Here is a 17,216-nt window from a genome sequence, read left to right on the forward strand (position 1 = left end):
AGTTTGTGAGTAACAGTAGTAAAATCTGTCGAACGTTGGCAACGCTGACAGACGGAAATATCGAACGTTGCCTTCAATGACAGACTGGCTTGGCGATCGTACTTTCGATTCGTAGGAACACAATATATAGAGACAACAATGTGCGCTCGTTACCACAACGGTCATGAACCGGTGTAACACAAAATTTTTACTCCACGAAAAATTGACTCGGACGGAGTAAACTTCCAGTAAAAATCTTGTACGAAAAAAGAACTCACAAGGAACTAAATTTTTACTCCCCAAATATTTACTCCCAGTAAACATCTCGTACGAGAAACTTAGGGCCTACTCCTTCGTTTATAATTCGCGCAATATCCCATTTACGTGCAATCCCGTTTTGCCGCCGTCCCATTTTGGCGACATTTAACAAGCCAAGCGTCATTTTACTACCGCATCCCATTTTGGCGCAATCCCGTTTCGCCGCTATCCCATTTTTTTGAATTTTTTTTTTCTTTTTACATTTAGTCAAGTTTTGACTAAATGTTTAACATAGAGGGGGAATCGAGACGAGGGTCGTGGTGTATGTGTGTCTGTGTGTGTGTGTGTGAGTGTGTGTGTGTGTGTGTGTGTGTGTGCGTGTGTGTGTGTAGAGCGATTGAGAGTAAACTACTGGACCGATCTTTATGAAATTTGACATGAGAGTTACTGGGTATGATATCCCCGGACGTTTTTTTCAGTTTTTCGATAAATGTCTTTCATGACGTCATATCCGGCTTTTTTTTAAAAGTTGAGGCGGCACTGTCACACCCTCATTTTTCAATCAAATTGATTGAAATTTTGGCCAAGCAATCTTCGACAAAGGCCGGACTTCGGTATTGCATTTCAGCTTGGTGGCGTAAATATTAGCTTATGACTTTGGTCATTAAAAATCTGAAAATTGTAATTAAAATTATTTTTTTATAAAACGATCTAAATGTACGTTCATCTTATTCTTCATCATTTTCTGATTCCAAAAACATATAAATATGTTATATTCGGATTAAAAACAAGGTCTGAAAATTAAAAATATAAAAATTATTATCAAAATCAATGGACGTCTACCCACAACACGCCACGGGATGCCGCGTGGTGCCAGTCGTGAAAACCAGGTTCTTTGTCCCACAGTGAGACATTCAAGTTGGGGACTTTGTGACCGCTGACTTTGTCAGCATGGATGGAAAGGTGGAGAGATACAGGGCGGTGATCATCCCCAAGTCAACCCATTTCCCCGATGGGCCAGATCGAGAGGAGATCTGTGTGAAGTGTTTGCGCGCAAAAGACAATGGGAGATACTATGTCTTTCCTAATGTTGATGACATTTCATGCTTGCCAATGGCTCAGATAAAAAAAAATCCCACCAACGAACCATGAACAACAGGGGGGATTACTATTTTGACATGTGACCAAGTCTCATTTGAGCGTTCACAGTGTTACCTGAGAATAGCACACCCCCTTGAATTGGGACCAAAGAAAAAGCGTTGTATATATGCATTTTTGAATGCTTTTCTAAAGTCATAAGTTCATTTGTGAAAAAAATAAATTTTTAGGGATTGTTTTGCTGAATGCATGCAGTTAAGAAATTGACCCCGTTTTCAAATTTAGGGGGTAGGGTTGCCCCATAGCCCACGTATGTCTGTGTGACTGTGTCAAATATCAATCTACTTTGCGTACAAACTGTATAGATGTTTGTTTTTCGATTTTAGAATGATTTCTTAAGCTGGTTAGAACTTCTGAGGTCTACAGGAAACGATAAAGATAAAAAAATGTACAAAATATAAGTAGCATCCTTTATCTTACCATTGTTCTGATCAATACTGTCCCTTTATTTGCAAGTTAACCGTTTTTATTAATGTGTTCAAGGAGTATGTTAAAAATTATTATCAAAGGTTGCTTTAAACAGCACCTTTGGGCAGTTATTATGCACTGAAGTTGTAAAAGCATGTTTTGGGGGTTTTAGGATATAGCGTCTTGAAACGCCAATCATCTTGGAAATACGAATGTTCATATAATTTTTTTTACTGTTTTGGATAGATAAAAAGTTGAACTCTTGGTGCAAACTGTTTTTTGGCCCCTGTTTGACTATTTATTATTTTGGAATATTGTGTGTGAGAGGGAAACTGCAATCCTCAATATCATGAAACGTGCCCCGAGTGAAGATTATGAGTTGTCCGACAAGGTGAGACAGAGAGCACGAGGGAGAGCGACAGAGACACACAGTGATTCAAGGCGCACAACTCTAGTAAAGTTGTCGTAACGAGGTACGCTTCATTGGCAACCGCTTAGATCAATCCCAAGAACATCCCGATTCAAAATCTTGAGCGACAAAATAAAACTTACACTAAAACAGTATGCTTATAGTTTTGTTCATTTGTTATCGCTTTTAGAGCATTGATTGCTAAGTATGGTTCAATAGAACAAGGCTGTCTCATCAGTCGTCTGCTACAGATCTGTCGTCTGCTGCAAGATCTGTCGTTTGCTATACATGTAGTATCTTCGGCTGAAGTTGACCAGCATGGAAATTGCCATTTTCAAAGTTGGTGATACTGTTAGAATAAAAGGTGGCGAAGAAGGTCGGATCTTGGACATACAGAGACCACTTGGCTACATGCGTTGCCGCATAAAAACAACTCGACAGTGGTGCGCCGTTTTCCCCCAGACAGATACCTAATGGCCTAAGACAACGACAGACATCAAAGTTAGGCTCACCTAAATCAGTAAGTGACGATTGAAGAAGTAGGTACAGTGGAACCCCCATTTTAAGACCTCCAAACATCTGAGAAAATCAGGTCTTAAAAAGGAGGGAGTCTTAAAATAGGGGTAATTTTACAGAGGTTATGAACAGAAAGTCTGAGAAAACAAGGTCTTAAAAAGGAGGGAGTCTTAAATTAGGGGGTCTTAAAAGGGGGGTTCCACTGTAATCCAAATTTGAACACTGAAGCACAAAAGGCTCAAATAAGCATAAACTCAGCAATCATCTTCATCACTTGTAAAATCACACGCGCGGTCTTTCGAATCCTGAACTCTGGTCAAAAATTAGTTACTTCCCTTCAGGTATTATTCTCTCCCGTCGCTAGCTGTGAAGCCAAGATTATCAGAATGCGGTCTTTCGCAGTTTTGACGAATGCCAGCTCGGGTAACGGACCGGTAACTGCACAGTATCAAATGCATTCAACGGCACAATCCTGGAAACAAAAACAAAAAAAGGGGACTCGTTCCGCACATTCTCATGACACGATTTTCGGTGGCAGAAGGTTTGATGAGCAGTAACCAGGCACTCGCAGAGTTTGAGTCAAAATGTTCGTTTTTTTTTAATGAAAACGTCGGAGTAATGGGATAAAAAGCTTACACACCTCGTCCTGAATATTGTGCATATTTTCCCTCGGGTCAATTTACAGGTATTTATGACCTCGCCAGAGGCTCGATAATACCTGAAAATCAACCCTAGGGAAAATATGCACGATATTCAGAACTCGGAGTGTGTAACCTATATTTACACCATATGTCCCTGCAAACTAAACTAAACTAAACAAATTTCTAAGTCTAAAAACAACTTTTCACCACAACTAAGCAAGACTCCATGAGTGAAATTTATACGAGGTCCAAAGTTCGATCAGCAGTACTTTGAGGGGGAGGGGAGATAGTTAGTATGGAGTTTATGTGAGATAAACAAGGCCGGCTGCCGTCCTACCTGTTGCCACATGTGCGTTTTACCTGGGCTCGTCACGGATGTTCTCCTTTTCCGCACCACGTGTCGTTTTACCTTACGGGTCCCAAATCAGGATCAGGATCGATACATTGCAGGAACCTTTTTATGTTATCATCGCAACGGAAAAGAGTATGTCAAATTAGCGAAAGGTTCAGTGATTGTGACTTTTTCAATGGCTGAAAGGTTCAGTGACTGTAGTTTTCTCAATGGCTAAATAACTTCTGTAGCCTAAATTATGGCACACGTTTGCACTGCTGTTCGAAAGCTGCGTTGATCCCGGAAACAACACAGTAGTGACCTCCCCTCAGGAAAGTATCTTTTTAGTGCAATTGTAACTAATGATGGAAACCTTAGCGATAAACAGCGGCCGTTCTCTTGGACTTTAACAAAAAAATTTGATAATTATGAAGGAAGGTCTTGTTGTTGTTGGGGGGGGGGGGGGGGGGGAGGGATTTATTTTTTTATTTTTTTATTTCTTGGAGGTCCAAAGTTCGATTAGCAGTACTTTGAGGGGGAGGGGAGATAGTTAGTATGGAGTTTATGTGAGATAAACAAGGCCCGCTGCCGTCCTACCTGTTGCCACATGTGCGTTTTACCTGGGCTGGTCACGGATGTTCTCCTTTTCCGCACCACCTGTCGTTTTACCTTACGGGTCCCAAATCGGGATCGGGATCAGGATCGATACATTGCAGGAACTTTTTTATGTTATCATCGCAACGGAAAAGAGTGTGTCAAATTAGCGAAAGGTTCAGTGATTGTGACTTTTTCAATGGCTGAAAGGTTCAGTGACTGTAGTTTTCTCAATGGCTAAATAACTTCTGTAGCCTAAATTATGGCACACGTTTGCACTGCTGTTCGAAAGCTGCGTTGATCCCGGAAACAACACAGTAGTGACCTCCCCTCAGGAAAGTATCTTTTTAGTGCAATTGTAACTAATGAAGGAAACCTTAGCGATAAACAGCGGCCGTTGTCTTGGACTTTAACAAAAAATGTTGATAATTATGAAGGAAGGTCTTGTTGTTGTTGGGGGGGGAGGGGGGGGGAGGGATTTATTTTTTTATTTTTTTATTTCTTGGAGATAAGAAATCTGAATGGATCGCGATATTTCTGAGGAATAGAACTTTTACGTATAACCTTTGCCCCCAGCGTTTCGACCAATCAGATTTTAGGGCACGGCAGCCTCTCTCTGATAACCGGAACTAGGGGGCAATAGGTGCATGGCCCGAAATACCTCTTTCACTTTCGGTGCTCGAAGTACTATTGCCAGAGGATTACTTTGAGAAACTCTGCAAGAAAACGGATTATCTTGGTCAAAATCATGAACAAAAAGTCAAGGACATGCACGAAGGTATGAAACATCTATTGGTGGTATATGGACGAAAGACTTGGCGAACTTCCCCTGCATAAGCGAAGCAGAGGTGATCGACCACAGATCTACAGATCTCTGGATCAACTTTCTTACTGATACTACTGCGTCGACGTTCGACAAGTTATACGACGCATCCAGCGCAAAGAATGCGAAACCTTAGGGTAAACGATAGACATATGTGTGCATAAAATGTCTTTCTGCATGGCACAACAGCTAGTAAGCAACTGTGGTGATCAGACTCAGAGCGAGTGTGCTGGCGTCAATGAAGCAGACTCACAACGAAGTGTATGCTGTAGTGACGCTGACCAGGCACTTGGAGCCTACTGCGAGTGTATTGATGGGTAAAAGTCTTGTTGGACTTGTATGTTTTCTGGGATTAACTTGATGGCTGCGTTCCTTGGTATCTTACACAATCAGTTTTCATAATCATACTCAGTCATATAATGCATGGCACACAAAGTGACAAACACACACAGAGATTCATAATAATTTTTCTCTACTGAAAATGTCTGCATGCAAAAGCTGTCTTTTTTGACAAAGTTATGAGCAGCATGTTTATGTAATTTCAATCATGTATCTCCAGGAGACCATGCCATGTTGGCTAGGCATGTTCAATATTGTAACGGAATGGGCGAGAGGCTGTTTACTCTCGTTGTTTGTTTATTGTGTGTGTGAATGTTAATGAAGAATAAAACAGACAGAAATTGTTCCGGGTTTCAATGTTCAGATTTATTCATCTGAACAAATTCGTATCGAATTTCAATATATCAGTGTATCGTTCATTCACATATAAAAATAGGCATGACATTGTTCAGGACTATCTTCTTTACTGCAGACCTCGATTTCTCCCGTAGACTGGTTCTGATTTCTCTTTTCCCCATTTCTTCTTGTAGACTGCTATCCCTTCGTGTAGCTTAGAACCTAGTGTTCTCTAACTCAATATTATATCTCTCCTCGTCCAGTCTCGAAGAAGCCGCCCCGATTTCATAGCGTAGAACAACCTTTAAGAACTGAAAAGATCCTAGCGTAGAAAGACTCCGATTTCTCCTGTCGAATAGCCCCACTTTCTCCTGTCGAATAACCTCAAAAGCCCCGTCTCGAAGAAGCATACTAGAACCACATCGCAAGAACTGAATAGAACAGCATCGCCTTAGAACCCGTCTAGAACCAAATCGCTAAGCAATCGCTAGAACAATCGCTAGAACAATCGCTAGAACTGCCCACTAGAACCCCGATTTCTCCTTTCCCTTCTCTATTTATCCCCTTCCTTGTTTGTTTACCTGTTACCGCTAGCTACCGCTAACGTTTCGATCGTCTATAACGATCTCCCCTGTCTGTCTACGTTACCCCAATACATGTCCTAACAACATAAACAACATACCTTGTCTCTCCTTCCTTTCTTTAGTTGTTTCGTACCTTTAGCAACGAACCGACACTCTCGATCGTCTTAGAGTCAAGGCGATCGAGGATGTTTGTTTACGTTTCTCTAGGTAACTTCTAACAATGCTCAAACAACCTATCCTACCGAACTAAATCTCCATTTTACTTTCACTCAATCATTATCCTATCAATAATGAATCAATTCTAAAATGCATAACCATGTTTACATGCACATTTCATAACATAATATTCTCTCATCGTTCTGCTTCGATGAGATCTCGTATAACACCTTCTCAAGTCAAAGCGACCAAAAAGTGTTTGTTTACGTTTCTCTAGGTAACCTCTAACAACATACAAACAATTTATCTAACTAAACTAAATCTCTGTTTCCTTTCACTCAATCATTATCTTATCAATAATGAATCAATTCTAAAATGCATGCAGTAATATTCACATGCACATTTCATAACATAAGATTCTCTCATCGTTCTTCTTCGATGAGATCTCGAATAACACGTCATCCAAAATGGCGTCATCGAAGAGAAGACTATGTTCCATTGTGTTCGTCTCTTAAGAATGCGATCGATACGCACACGATTCCGAATAAAAACTACATGAACTAGTCAGCGAAAGTTTCCTGCTACGAACTGTGCAGTGGTTTTCTGGTGAGTACATCTTAACACAGTTAATATCATAACATTTGTCCACAAGTCTCTCAGTCTTTCACTTGTCTCAATGAAGAACACTTTTAGATCTGTATCACATGTTTCTCAGTGCAAAAGTTAGATCCACTAATGTTCAGGTTAAAGTTTCTGGATAATACTAATAGGGCCATCCATTACAATATATACCAGGTACCTGAGTGCGGAGTTTTATTTAATGTGTGTACACATGAGTTTGTGAATCCTCTTGTCAATGAAGGTTATCACTGCGGTAAGATCAAATTCCATTCTGAGCCGGTATATATATTTTATATAGATATCAACAGCTGCAGCATGCGCTTACAAGCTCTCTGTAGGAATTCCTAGGAAAGATAAAGTTAATTGTTATTAGCAGGCTAAGGAAAATCAAGATGACACAAACGGATGTTGATTGTGTGTTGGTTTTTTTACCCAGAAAGGACAGTCTTGCAACCATGTGGCTGCCACACTTTTTGCTGCTTCACACTACATGGCTGAAGGAATCGACACTGTGCCAGCAGACAAACCTTGTACACACTACAAATGTATGTGGAAGGGGCATGCTACCAAGAAAACTGCACCAGCTGCTCTCGATGACATACAAATTGTTAAGTAAGTTTGTATAATAATTAATATTAAGGAAATTAGGGTTGCGTTACCTAGAGGTTTACATTAGAGTGTGATCTATTTTTTTCAGAACATAAGTCTCAAAGTTAAAATATAGAACTTGTTAACTACAACAGCTACAAGACTGGGGAAAGAGAAACAGTGATCTTTATAAAGTGCATCATCAAAAAACTATGCATTTTACATTTAGTCAAGAGACGAGGGTGGTGGTGTATGTTTGTGTGTAGAGCAATTTCTGGAAAACTACAACATTATGTTTAGGTTAGAAACAAACCAGCCCTGAAAGTGGCAAGTATTTTACTCGCCATAGTGAGTAGAAGCATGCAACTGGTGAGTAGAAGTGTTCATCTACTCGCCAAATGCGAGTGAAGATGCTGAATCAAATTGTTGGTTTGGTTCGTAAAATTTGCTCTCTGGCTGGTACGTTTTCAGATGGGAGAGATGGGATAGAGCTACTTGTCAATTGTTTCTTGTTCACAAAAGCACTAATCTAAAATTTGCTCCAGGGGCTTGCAACGTAGTACAATGTATTACCTTACTGGGAGAATGCAAGTTTCCAGAACAAAGGACTTAACATTTCTTACATACTGCTTGACTAAAATCTATACAAACATTGACTATATTCTATACAAGAAACACTTAACAAGGGTAAAAGGAGAAACAGAATCCGTTAGTCGCCTCTTACGACATGCTGGGGAGCATCGGGTAAATTCTTTCTCGTCCCAATATGGGACACCCCCTAGCCACTACGTCTTATAAAAGCAATCTGTTGTACTGTATAGCCACTACGTCTTATAAAAGCAATCTGTTGTACTGTATAGCCACTACGTCTTATAAAAGCAATCGGTTGTACTGTATAGCCACTACGTCTTATAAAAGCAATCTGTTCTACTGTATAGCCACTACGTCTTATAAAAGCAATCTGTTGTACTGTATATCCACTACGTCTTATAAAAACAATCTGTTGTACTGTATAGCTACTGCGTCTTATATTAGCAATCTGTCGTACTGTATAGCCACTACGTCTTATAAAAGCAATCTGTTGTACTGTATAGCCACTACGTCTTATAAAAGCAATCTGTTGTACTGTATAGCCACTACGTCTTATAAAAGCAATCTGTTGTACTGTATAGCCACTACGTCTTATAAAAGCAATCTGTTGTATTGTATAGCCACTACGTCTTATAAAAGCAATCTGTTGTACTGTATAGCCACTACGTCTTATAATAGCAATCTGTTCTACTGTATAGCCACTACACCTTACATTAGCAATCTGCCGTACTGTATAGCCACTACGTCTTATAAAAGCAATCTGTTGTACTGTATAGCCACTCCCTAGCTCCAGTCACCAATTCTTGTCCCAAATAGAAATAGTTTCTGAGTGGACGTAAACTCCCCCTTCTAGTTCCTCTAGTATAGCCACTACGTCTTATAAAAGCAATCTGTTCTACTGTATAGCCACTACATCTTATAAAAGCAATCTGTTCTACTGTATAGCCACTACGTCTTATATTAGCAATCTGTTGTACTGTATAGCCACTACGTCTTATAAAAGCAATCTGTTGTACTGTATATCCACAACGTCTTATAAAAGCAATCTGTTGTACTGTATAGCCACTCCCTAGCTCCAGTCACCAATTCTTGTCCCAAATAGAAATAGTTTCTGAGTGGACGTAAACTCCCCCTTCTAGTTCCTCTAGTATAGCCACTAGGTCTTATAAAAGCAATCTGTTCTACTGTATAGCCACTACGTCTTATAAAAGCAATCTGTTCTACTGTATAGCCACTACGTCTTATATTAGCAATCTGTTGTACTGTATAGCCACTACGTCTTATAAAAGCAATCTGTTGTACTGTATATCCACTACGTCTTATAAAAGCAATCTGTTGTACTGTATAGCTACTACGTCTAATAAGTTATATTAGCAATCTGTTCTACTGTATAGCCACTACGTCTTATAAAAGCAATGTGTTGTACTGTATAGCCACTACGTCTTATAAAAGCAATCTGTTGGACTGTTTAGCCACTACGTCTTATAAAAGCAATCTGTTGTACTGTATAGCCACTACGTCTTATAAAAGCAATCTGTTCTACTGTATAGCCACTACGTCTTACATTAGCAATCTGTTGTACTGTATAGCCACTACGTCTTATAAAAGCAATCTGTTCTACTGTATAGCCACTACGTCTTATAAAAGCAATCTGTTCTACTGCATAGCCATTACGTCTTATATTAGCAATCTGTTGTACTGTATAGCCACTACGTCTTATAAAAGCAATCTGTTGTACTGTAAGCCACTACGTCTTATAAAAGCAATCTGTTCTACTGTATAGCCACTATGTCTTACAAAAGCAATGTTTGCTGAATATGGCAGGGGAATTATTGGCCTATTCAGTCGATCGTATGTTTCAACATAAACTGCCTTATCGTTGTTACAGTTAAAATGAGCTGCGAACAAAGGCATTTTTCTTTTTCTTAGTGATGTGCTGTATACAAAGCTTCACTTACCATAAACTATTTTGTCTACAAGCTTATCCTGCAGTGTCAACCTGGTTTAAATTTATTTATTTTATCTCTCTCTGCTTTTTCTTCAAAAGACAAAATTATCTTTACATAGGTTTTGTTAAAACTAAAGTAACAGTAACACACCTAAAAAATGTCACTTTAACAATTAAAGCTAGCAGTCTTCAGCAAGGCACATTGCTTCAGCAGGTTGTAGACTGAGGATGTTGCATTTGTTGTTTTAGTGTTAGATAGGTTTGGTTAACCTTACCGTATGGCTGTGGTTCCGTCATGTGCCAGTACTGCGGTGTCTCTTCTGCAACATCAATCTCTATCTTGAAGTCAGACAGAATTGCTGTGTCTCCTTCCTCCATGCTGCAGTGAGAAGCTTCTGCATGTACCTGTCTGGTCACTAGTGAAGGCCTTGATGGTTCCCCACTGTTCACAGCGTTACTGTAGAAAAGGAACAAAAAATGTGGTACATGTATTTGAAGAAAACGAGGATGAAATGGTGCAATGGTTATTCTGCTTGCACTTGCAGTAAAATAAAAATCCATGGCAGCTGGTCGTTATGGTAATTCTTCCCACACCACATCACAACCACCAAAATAGCACACGAACATCTGAACAGCCAATTTCAATTTTTCAAGGGAAAAAAATCGAACAAGTTCGTCTTTCAAAAGTTTCTTGTATACACAAAGTACAAAAATGGCACGCGCCCCTCAGTAATCATATGCAAAGTAATCATTGTATGCAGAAATTAGCGATAAACAGGAGAAATAAGGCAAAAGCTATACGCACTCCGAGTGTTTACAGGATTGCTAGGTCTGTATACACTCCGACAACAAAAAGCTTTGTTACAACTCTTTTGTCAATGAAATGCCCCCTAACTAGTCATTAGGAAGTTTGTTTGTTTGTTTGTTTGCTTAACGCCCAGCCGACCACGAAGGGCCATATCAGGGCGGTGCTGCTTTTGACATATACGTGTGCCACACACAAGACAGAAGTCGCAGCACAGGCTTCATGTCTCACCCAGTTACATTATTCTGACACCGGACCAACCAGTCCTAGCACTAACCCCATAATGCCAGACGCCAGGCGGAGCAGCCACTAGATTGCCAATTTTAAAGTCTTAGGTATGACCCGGCCGGGGTTCGAACCCACGACCTCCCGATCACGGGGCGGACGCCTTACCACTAGGCCAACTGTACCGGTCATCATTAGGAAGTAGCCAATGAAAAACCAATATGATGTATTGACTTTCGCTATCTCTTTTTTGGAGTATCGAGGGTTGGCAAATAATGTACATTTACATAGCAAACTTCCACTTCTGAGTCACAAAGTGTGTTCCAAACTGCCGTGCAACAACAGTTTGTGTGTGTGTTAGTTACTGTTTGTGTTTTGTTTGTGCATGTCCCAAGCGTACTTTGATATGTGTACAATGAATCGACAATGAATGGCGGAATGACAATCTGCATGTTGATGTGGTTGTCTGGTCTTTGATGTACACTCAGAGAATGAAATCTACATTATATTATAATTAAAGTCCGTGGAGCATCAGGTTTTTTAATTGTTTTGCACCGACTATACGCACTTGGAGTGTATAGTAGTATACAGGGGTCAGAGTCCTGTATACACTCTGGCGTTTTCGACACCACTTTGGAACACTTAGAGCTACATCATATTTTCCAAAACACACAAGACAAGTCAACATCCCACAATGCAATAGCAATTAGCGGTAATCTTGAACTTTAGTGTGTTAAATTCATAACTCAGAATTCAGAGGCATCTAAGCCTCAAAATTTGCAAAACCTGCACTTGTAAGTATAACAATTCATTTTTAGATCCCTTTGATGTCACGGAATGAACTGTATCTTTGTGTACAAATGCATTTCGTTTACATGCGTCAAACTCAAAGACGGAATTATGATTATCCGTGAATTCCGACAGGGGATATATAAAGTTCTCTGTCGTGTATATGATGTCGCTTGGTTGAAAACGTAAGCTTTCTTGCGTCATTTTCGTCGATCAAACAACCAAATTAATCAATTATGCTAAAGTTTGGAGCTCAATCCGTCAATTAATTTCCCCGACAAAATAATGTTCTTTGGCTTGTAACAAAAATAAGTAAAGAATGCCACTGAATTCTGAGCTATGAATTTAACACACTAAAGCATATCAAAATACTCATTTAAACCAACCTAGCTTCAACAAAACAGTTTTACAATCTTTCGATTTACAAGCTTTTCAGATACCATGCTAAAACTAGCACTCATGTAACGTTGCTGCACTTTTTGAGCAGTTAGTTCAGATTCACGCAGATAAAAGCAGTCAGGTTGGCTTTTCTAGATTCTTTATTTACTGTCGTCGCTTCCAGTTCCGTTGGTAATGACAATAATCACGTTATCACGCATGCGCAGTAAACTTATGATTGCTGTACGCTCCTGATTGGTGCGTATGCTACATCAAGTTACAGAAGCGGTACATCAACCCCGCAGCAAAACTCGTCTGCTACAGATAAAATACAAAAAGTTCACTGATAGCGCGGTTGCCTGGTTTGGTCAGCAAACCAGTCCAACAGGAAAATACCTAAGATACTTTACTGCCATCGGCTTAAACTATAAAACTACATACAAGAGTAATTTAACTTGTTTCCCTGACTATTACAATAACACTGAGTGAGTGAGTGAATGATGTGTGTGTGTGTGTGTGTGTGTGTGTGTGTGTGTGTGTGTGTGTGTGTAACTATAAAATAGTTATAACAATTAACATACACAATACTTACAACAGACAAAATAATCACTCTGTCACACTCATAACAATGGTTTCCCCTGTAACGTCGTTTTGCACAAAACTGCCAAATGAGAAAGGAATGGACACAAAACTAATAATGTATTGACACATACTGAACCGACCCAGTGCCTGAGTGTGTGTGTCCATTTCTGTTGTTTGTAGAACATGTTTAATTGCACACGCTTTTTTGAGGGCTCAGACTTTTTTGAAAGTTACAGATGTGACTGAACACCGACTACAACTACGCCGATTATATATTTTAAGACATCTTGGTAAAAAGACACACAATTTAGTAGATTTTCTGGTAAAGAGCTTATACCAAGGGAGCGAACTCCATCAACTTGAACTATTTTTGTCTGGTTTATCAACCGAATCACGAAGACTGTTCCACTACTTTGCTGTTCATAAGGTGTGTATTCAGGGATGTCGTTAGGCGTCGGACATCAGACATAGACCGACTAAAAGGCTCTTTTATTGCTTCGAATGTATCAGATACTATTATTTTGCTGTGTAGGCTATTACTATTAGTTACTTTTTGGATCAGCAACATGGGTGGGTTTGTTTGGCAAGCTATTGCTTTTCGCGAGACTTGGGTTTTGTCAGCCATATTCATATAATCAATCAGTCATTTTGAAAACCGATCAGTCAAGTAAAAACCTTTTCCTTCCGCCACGGGACTGCATCAATTGTGCATTACGGCAGTGAGGAGAAACTTCTGAAAGTTATTTACAATACATCTGTATCTGTATGTTACGCTGCACTTATAGAACAAGTCATCCAGATGTCTGGCATTGTTGCAGCGGAGTGGGGGGTGCGCAGCTAGTTCTTTATCGTCGTCTGGCTACTGCCAGCGCCGACTTGAAGCTCTCGGTCGATGCCGAGGTTACAGTTTCTTCATCTAATTGGTTCCAGGCCACTACAGTCTTTGGAAAAAAACGAATGTCTGTATTGCTCAGTGTTACAGCGTGGCACAGTGAAGCATCTGCTATTGTTCCTGATGTAGTTGTCTACTGAATTCGAGGTGCTAAAGTCTCTGGAAGATTGACGTGGATGAATGAGGCGTCCTGGTTTTTGAGGGGTCAGGAACTTGTCAGGCGGGATTGCCGGCACCAGCCCCTCAGCCACGTATGTACAATTTATGAGAGGAAAATTCAATTCAATTTTTCATTTTCTTGTTTATTTGTCGTGGTTCTCGTAGCAGACGACGGTTTATCGCCAGTTCCTCTGAACAGTCAAAAGCTATCGATCGCTAGAGTTCTTGTGGGTACCACATCCGTTTGTTTCGTGCATAGTCAGAGGTACAGTCATGTATAATAACGTGCTATTGCAGATAAGCTCACATTGAGTCGCATTCAAATTACTAACTGACGACTACATTGTGAAAAAGGGAAACTGGATCACACGGGTTCACGATGGCTCAGGGGTAGGATAAACTACGCAAAAATAAATTCTTTGAAAATTGCTCGCTCTTTACGGAGGGCACTATAGGATGTTCTCAAGCGGTGAGTGTTTAAATGAAAGGGTGTTTGTACTTTGTGTAACAGCCTGACAGTATCTGTGATGGTTTATGGGAGGCTTACTGTGCCTTTAAATATATATATATACATGTATATATATAAATTAGTTAATACCAGGGGTGGGACTTTTCCACGAATCCGCGAAAATCCGCGGACACAATCAACTTACGAATTCCGCTGGAGTAATCTATTTTTCCCCGTGTGACTTGGAATAATAGGCCGTGAAAAGTAAGATATGCGCGGAAATGGCTGCGATCTGCTGGTCGATGTGAATGCGTGATGTATTGTGTAAAAAATTCCATCTCACACGCCGACACGGCATAAATAGATCCCTGACGTCTGGAGATACCATAATAATAATAACCATGGTTGTGTGAAATTTGTTTGTTTGTTTGGTTGGGTTGGGTTTTTTTTTTGGGGGGGGGGGGGTGGGGAGTGTGGAGAATGTCTTTTTTACCCGATCCAAACGAGTTGAATTTTAGTCTCAGAATGCACCAGATTGCACAGATTTTAATGTACCATTTAAACAAAATTCGGGGGAACATGCCCCCGAATTCCCCTAGAAAAAGGGATTTCCTCTTTTTTCATCACAAGAGAGTCCCACCCCTGCAGGGTTCGACACTAGCGGGGGCGGGGGGCGGAACGCCCCAGAGTTTTGTGTTCCGCCCCAAACATTGCCGAAGCTTGGGGCCCACTCCGCCCCAGGATAAATTCCAACAATGACAAACCGAAAATTCTAATGCCAGAGGCAATCACTAAAAATCGCCAGTCAAAGTCGTCACTGAAATTTGCGTTACGATCAATGCCGCAGTCAAGAAAAAAAACACATTGAAATCGTTGAAGGACAATGCCGCAAGGGAAATAACTCCCGGATTGCGCTCTTTAGCGTGAGAGATAAGTATCGCCTTCAAATGCCAAACGCAAAATGTGGCGACACATCCCTGGTGTAAAAAGACATGGAAATGAAGATGAAGAACAGGGTGGTGAAAAACGGAAAAAGGAGACCGATGCAGCCAAAAGCTCGAAGCGCTGTTGTAATTTCAATGTCAAATGGTTGAAAGATTTCCCCTGGCTTCAGTACGACGAAGAAAAACAGACAATGCATTGCCCGCCCGTGCAGATCTTATGGCGGAGAACCACTTGGAAAAAGTGGGGATTCTGATATATATACTTAGCATGAATAAGAGTGGGCCCCAGATTTTTGTTTTCCGCCCCAGCAATTTCCATCTCTGGGGCCAGTGTGGCCCCAGGCCAAATACGTTAGTGTCGACCCCTGCCCTGTAATACTTATGTTATAAGTATGAAATAAGGGTTCTAAAGTAGTAAAGACCAATAACAGAGCTACCTCCCTCGATGATTTGATCAGTTAATGTGAGAACAAATACTATTTGACCAATGAATTCATAAGCATAATTAACAAATGAATGTTGAATGACCGCTATTTTAATCCAATGCTCTGGAAAAATTCTGTTGCAGATTTGTTGCTGTGTCTTGTGGTTATTTTGTGGTTTACACTTGTTCAAATGAGAAAAGGGTCTCCAACAGTTTTGCTGATGATTACATAGCTGCAAAATTCTGGCACTGTTGAAGTGTTCAGCTCTGAGATGTAAAAAGATGGCACTGTTGAAGTGTTCAGCTCTGAGATGTAAAAAGATGGCACTGTTGAAGTGTTCAGCTCTGAGATGTAAAAAGATGGCACTGTTGAAGTGTTCAGCTCTGAGATGTAAAAAGATGGCACTGTTGAAGTGTTCAGCTCTGTGATGTAAAAAGATGGCACTGTTGAAGTGTTCAGCTCTGAGATGTAAAAAGATGGCAGTGTTGAAGTGTTCAGCTCTGAGATGTAAAAAGATGGCACTGTTGAAGTGTTCAGCTCTAAGTTGTAAAAAGATGGCACTGTTGAAGTGTTCAGCTCTGTGATGTAAAAAGATGGCACTGTTGAAGTGTTCAGCTCTGTGATCTAAAAAGATGGCACTGTTGAAGTGTTCAGCTCTGTGATGTAAAAAGATGGCACTGTTGAAGTGTTCAGCTCTGAGATGTAAAAAGATGGCACTGTTGAAGTGTTCAGCTCTGTGATGTAAAAAGATGGCACTGTTGAAGTGTTCAGCTCTGTGATGTAAAAAGATGGCACTGTTGAAGTGTTGAGCTCTGTGATGTAAAAAGATGGCACTGTTGAAGTGTTGAGCTCTGTGATGTAAAAAGATGGCACTGTTGAAGTGTTCAGCTCTGTGATCTAAAAAGATGGCACTGTTGAAGTGTTCAGCTCTGTGATGTAAAAAGATGGCACTGTTGAAGTGTTCAGCTCTGTGATGTAAAAAGATGGCACTGTTGAAGTGTTCAGCTCTGTGATGTAAAAAGATGGCACTGTTGAAGTGTTCAGCTCTGTGATCTAAAAAGATGGCACTGTTGAAGTGTTCAGCTCTGTGATGTAAAAAGATGGCACTGTTGAAGTGTTCAGCTCTGTGATGTAAAAAGATGGCACTGTTGAAGTGTTCAGCTCTGTGATGTAAAAAGATGGCACTGTTGAAGTGTTGAGCTCTGTGATGTAAAAAGATGGCACTGTTGAAGTGTTGAGCTCTGTGATGTAAAAAGATGGCACTGTTGAAGTGTTCAGCTCTGTGATGT

At 40.3% G+C, this 17,216-nt stretch overlaps 1 protein-coding gene across 1 annotated transcript in view; it reads right to left on the reverse strand.

Annotated features, from left to right (window-relative positions):
- LOC138950016 (zinc finger protein 271-like) overlaps positions 1-13,770 on the reverse strand; it is a 51,278-nt gene extending 37,508 nt beyond the window's left edge. The window contains exons 1-2 of the mRNA XM_070321800.1: positions 12,486-13,770; positions 10,556-10,737 (exon numbers count right to left, since the gene is read on the reverse strand). Coding sequence (XP_070177901.1) covers positions 10,556-10,658 — 103 coding nt within the window. The 5' untranslated portion in view covers positions 10,659-10,737; positions 12,486-13,770. The remainder of the gene's footprint in view (positions 1-10,555; positions 10,738-12,485) is intronic.
- Between the last annotated feature and the right edge of the window lie 3,446 nt (positions 13,771-17,216).

The sequence above is a fragment of the Littorina saxatilis genome, linkage group LG16 (genome assembly GCF_037325665.1).
Source record: "Littorina saxatilis isolate snail1 linkage group LG16, US_GU_Lsax_2.0, whole genome shotgun sequence".
In the NCBI taxonomy this organism is placed as follows: Eukaryota; Metazoa; Mollusca; class Gastropoda; order Littorinimorpha; family Littorinidae; genus Littorina; species Littorina saxatilis.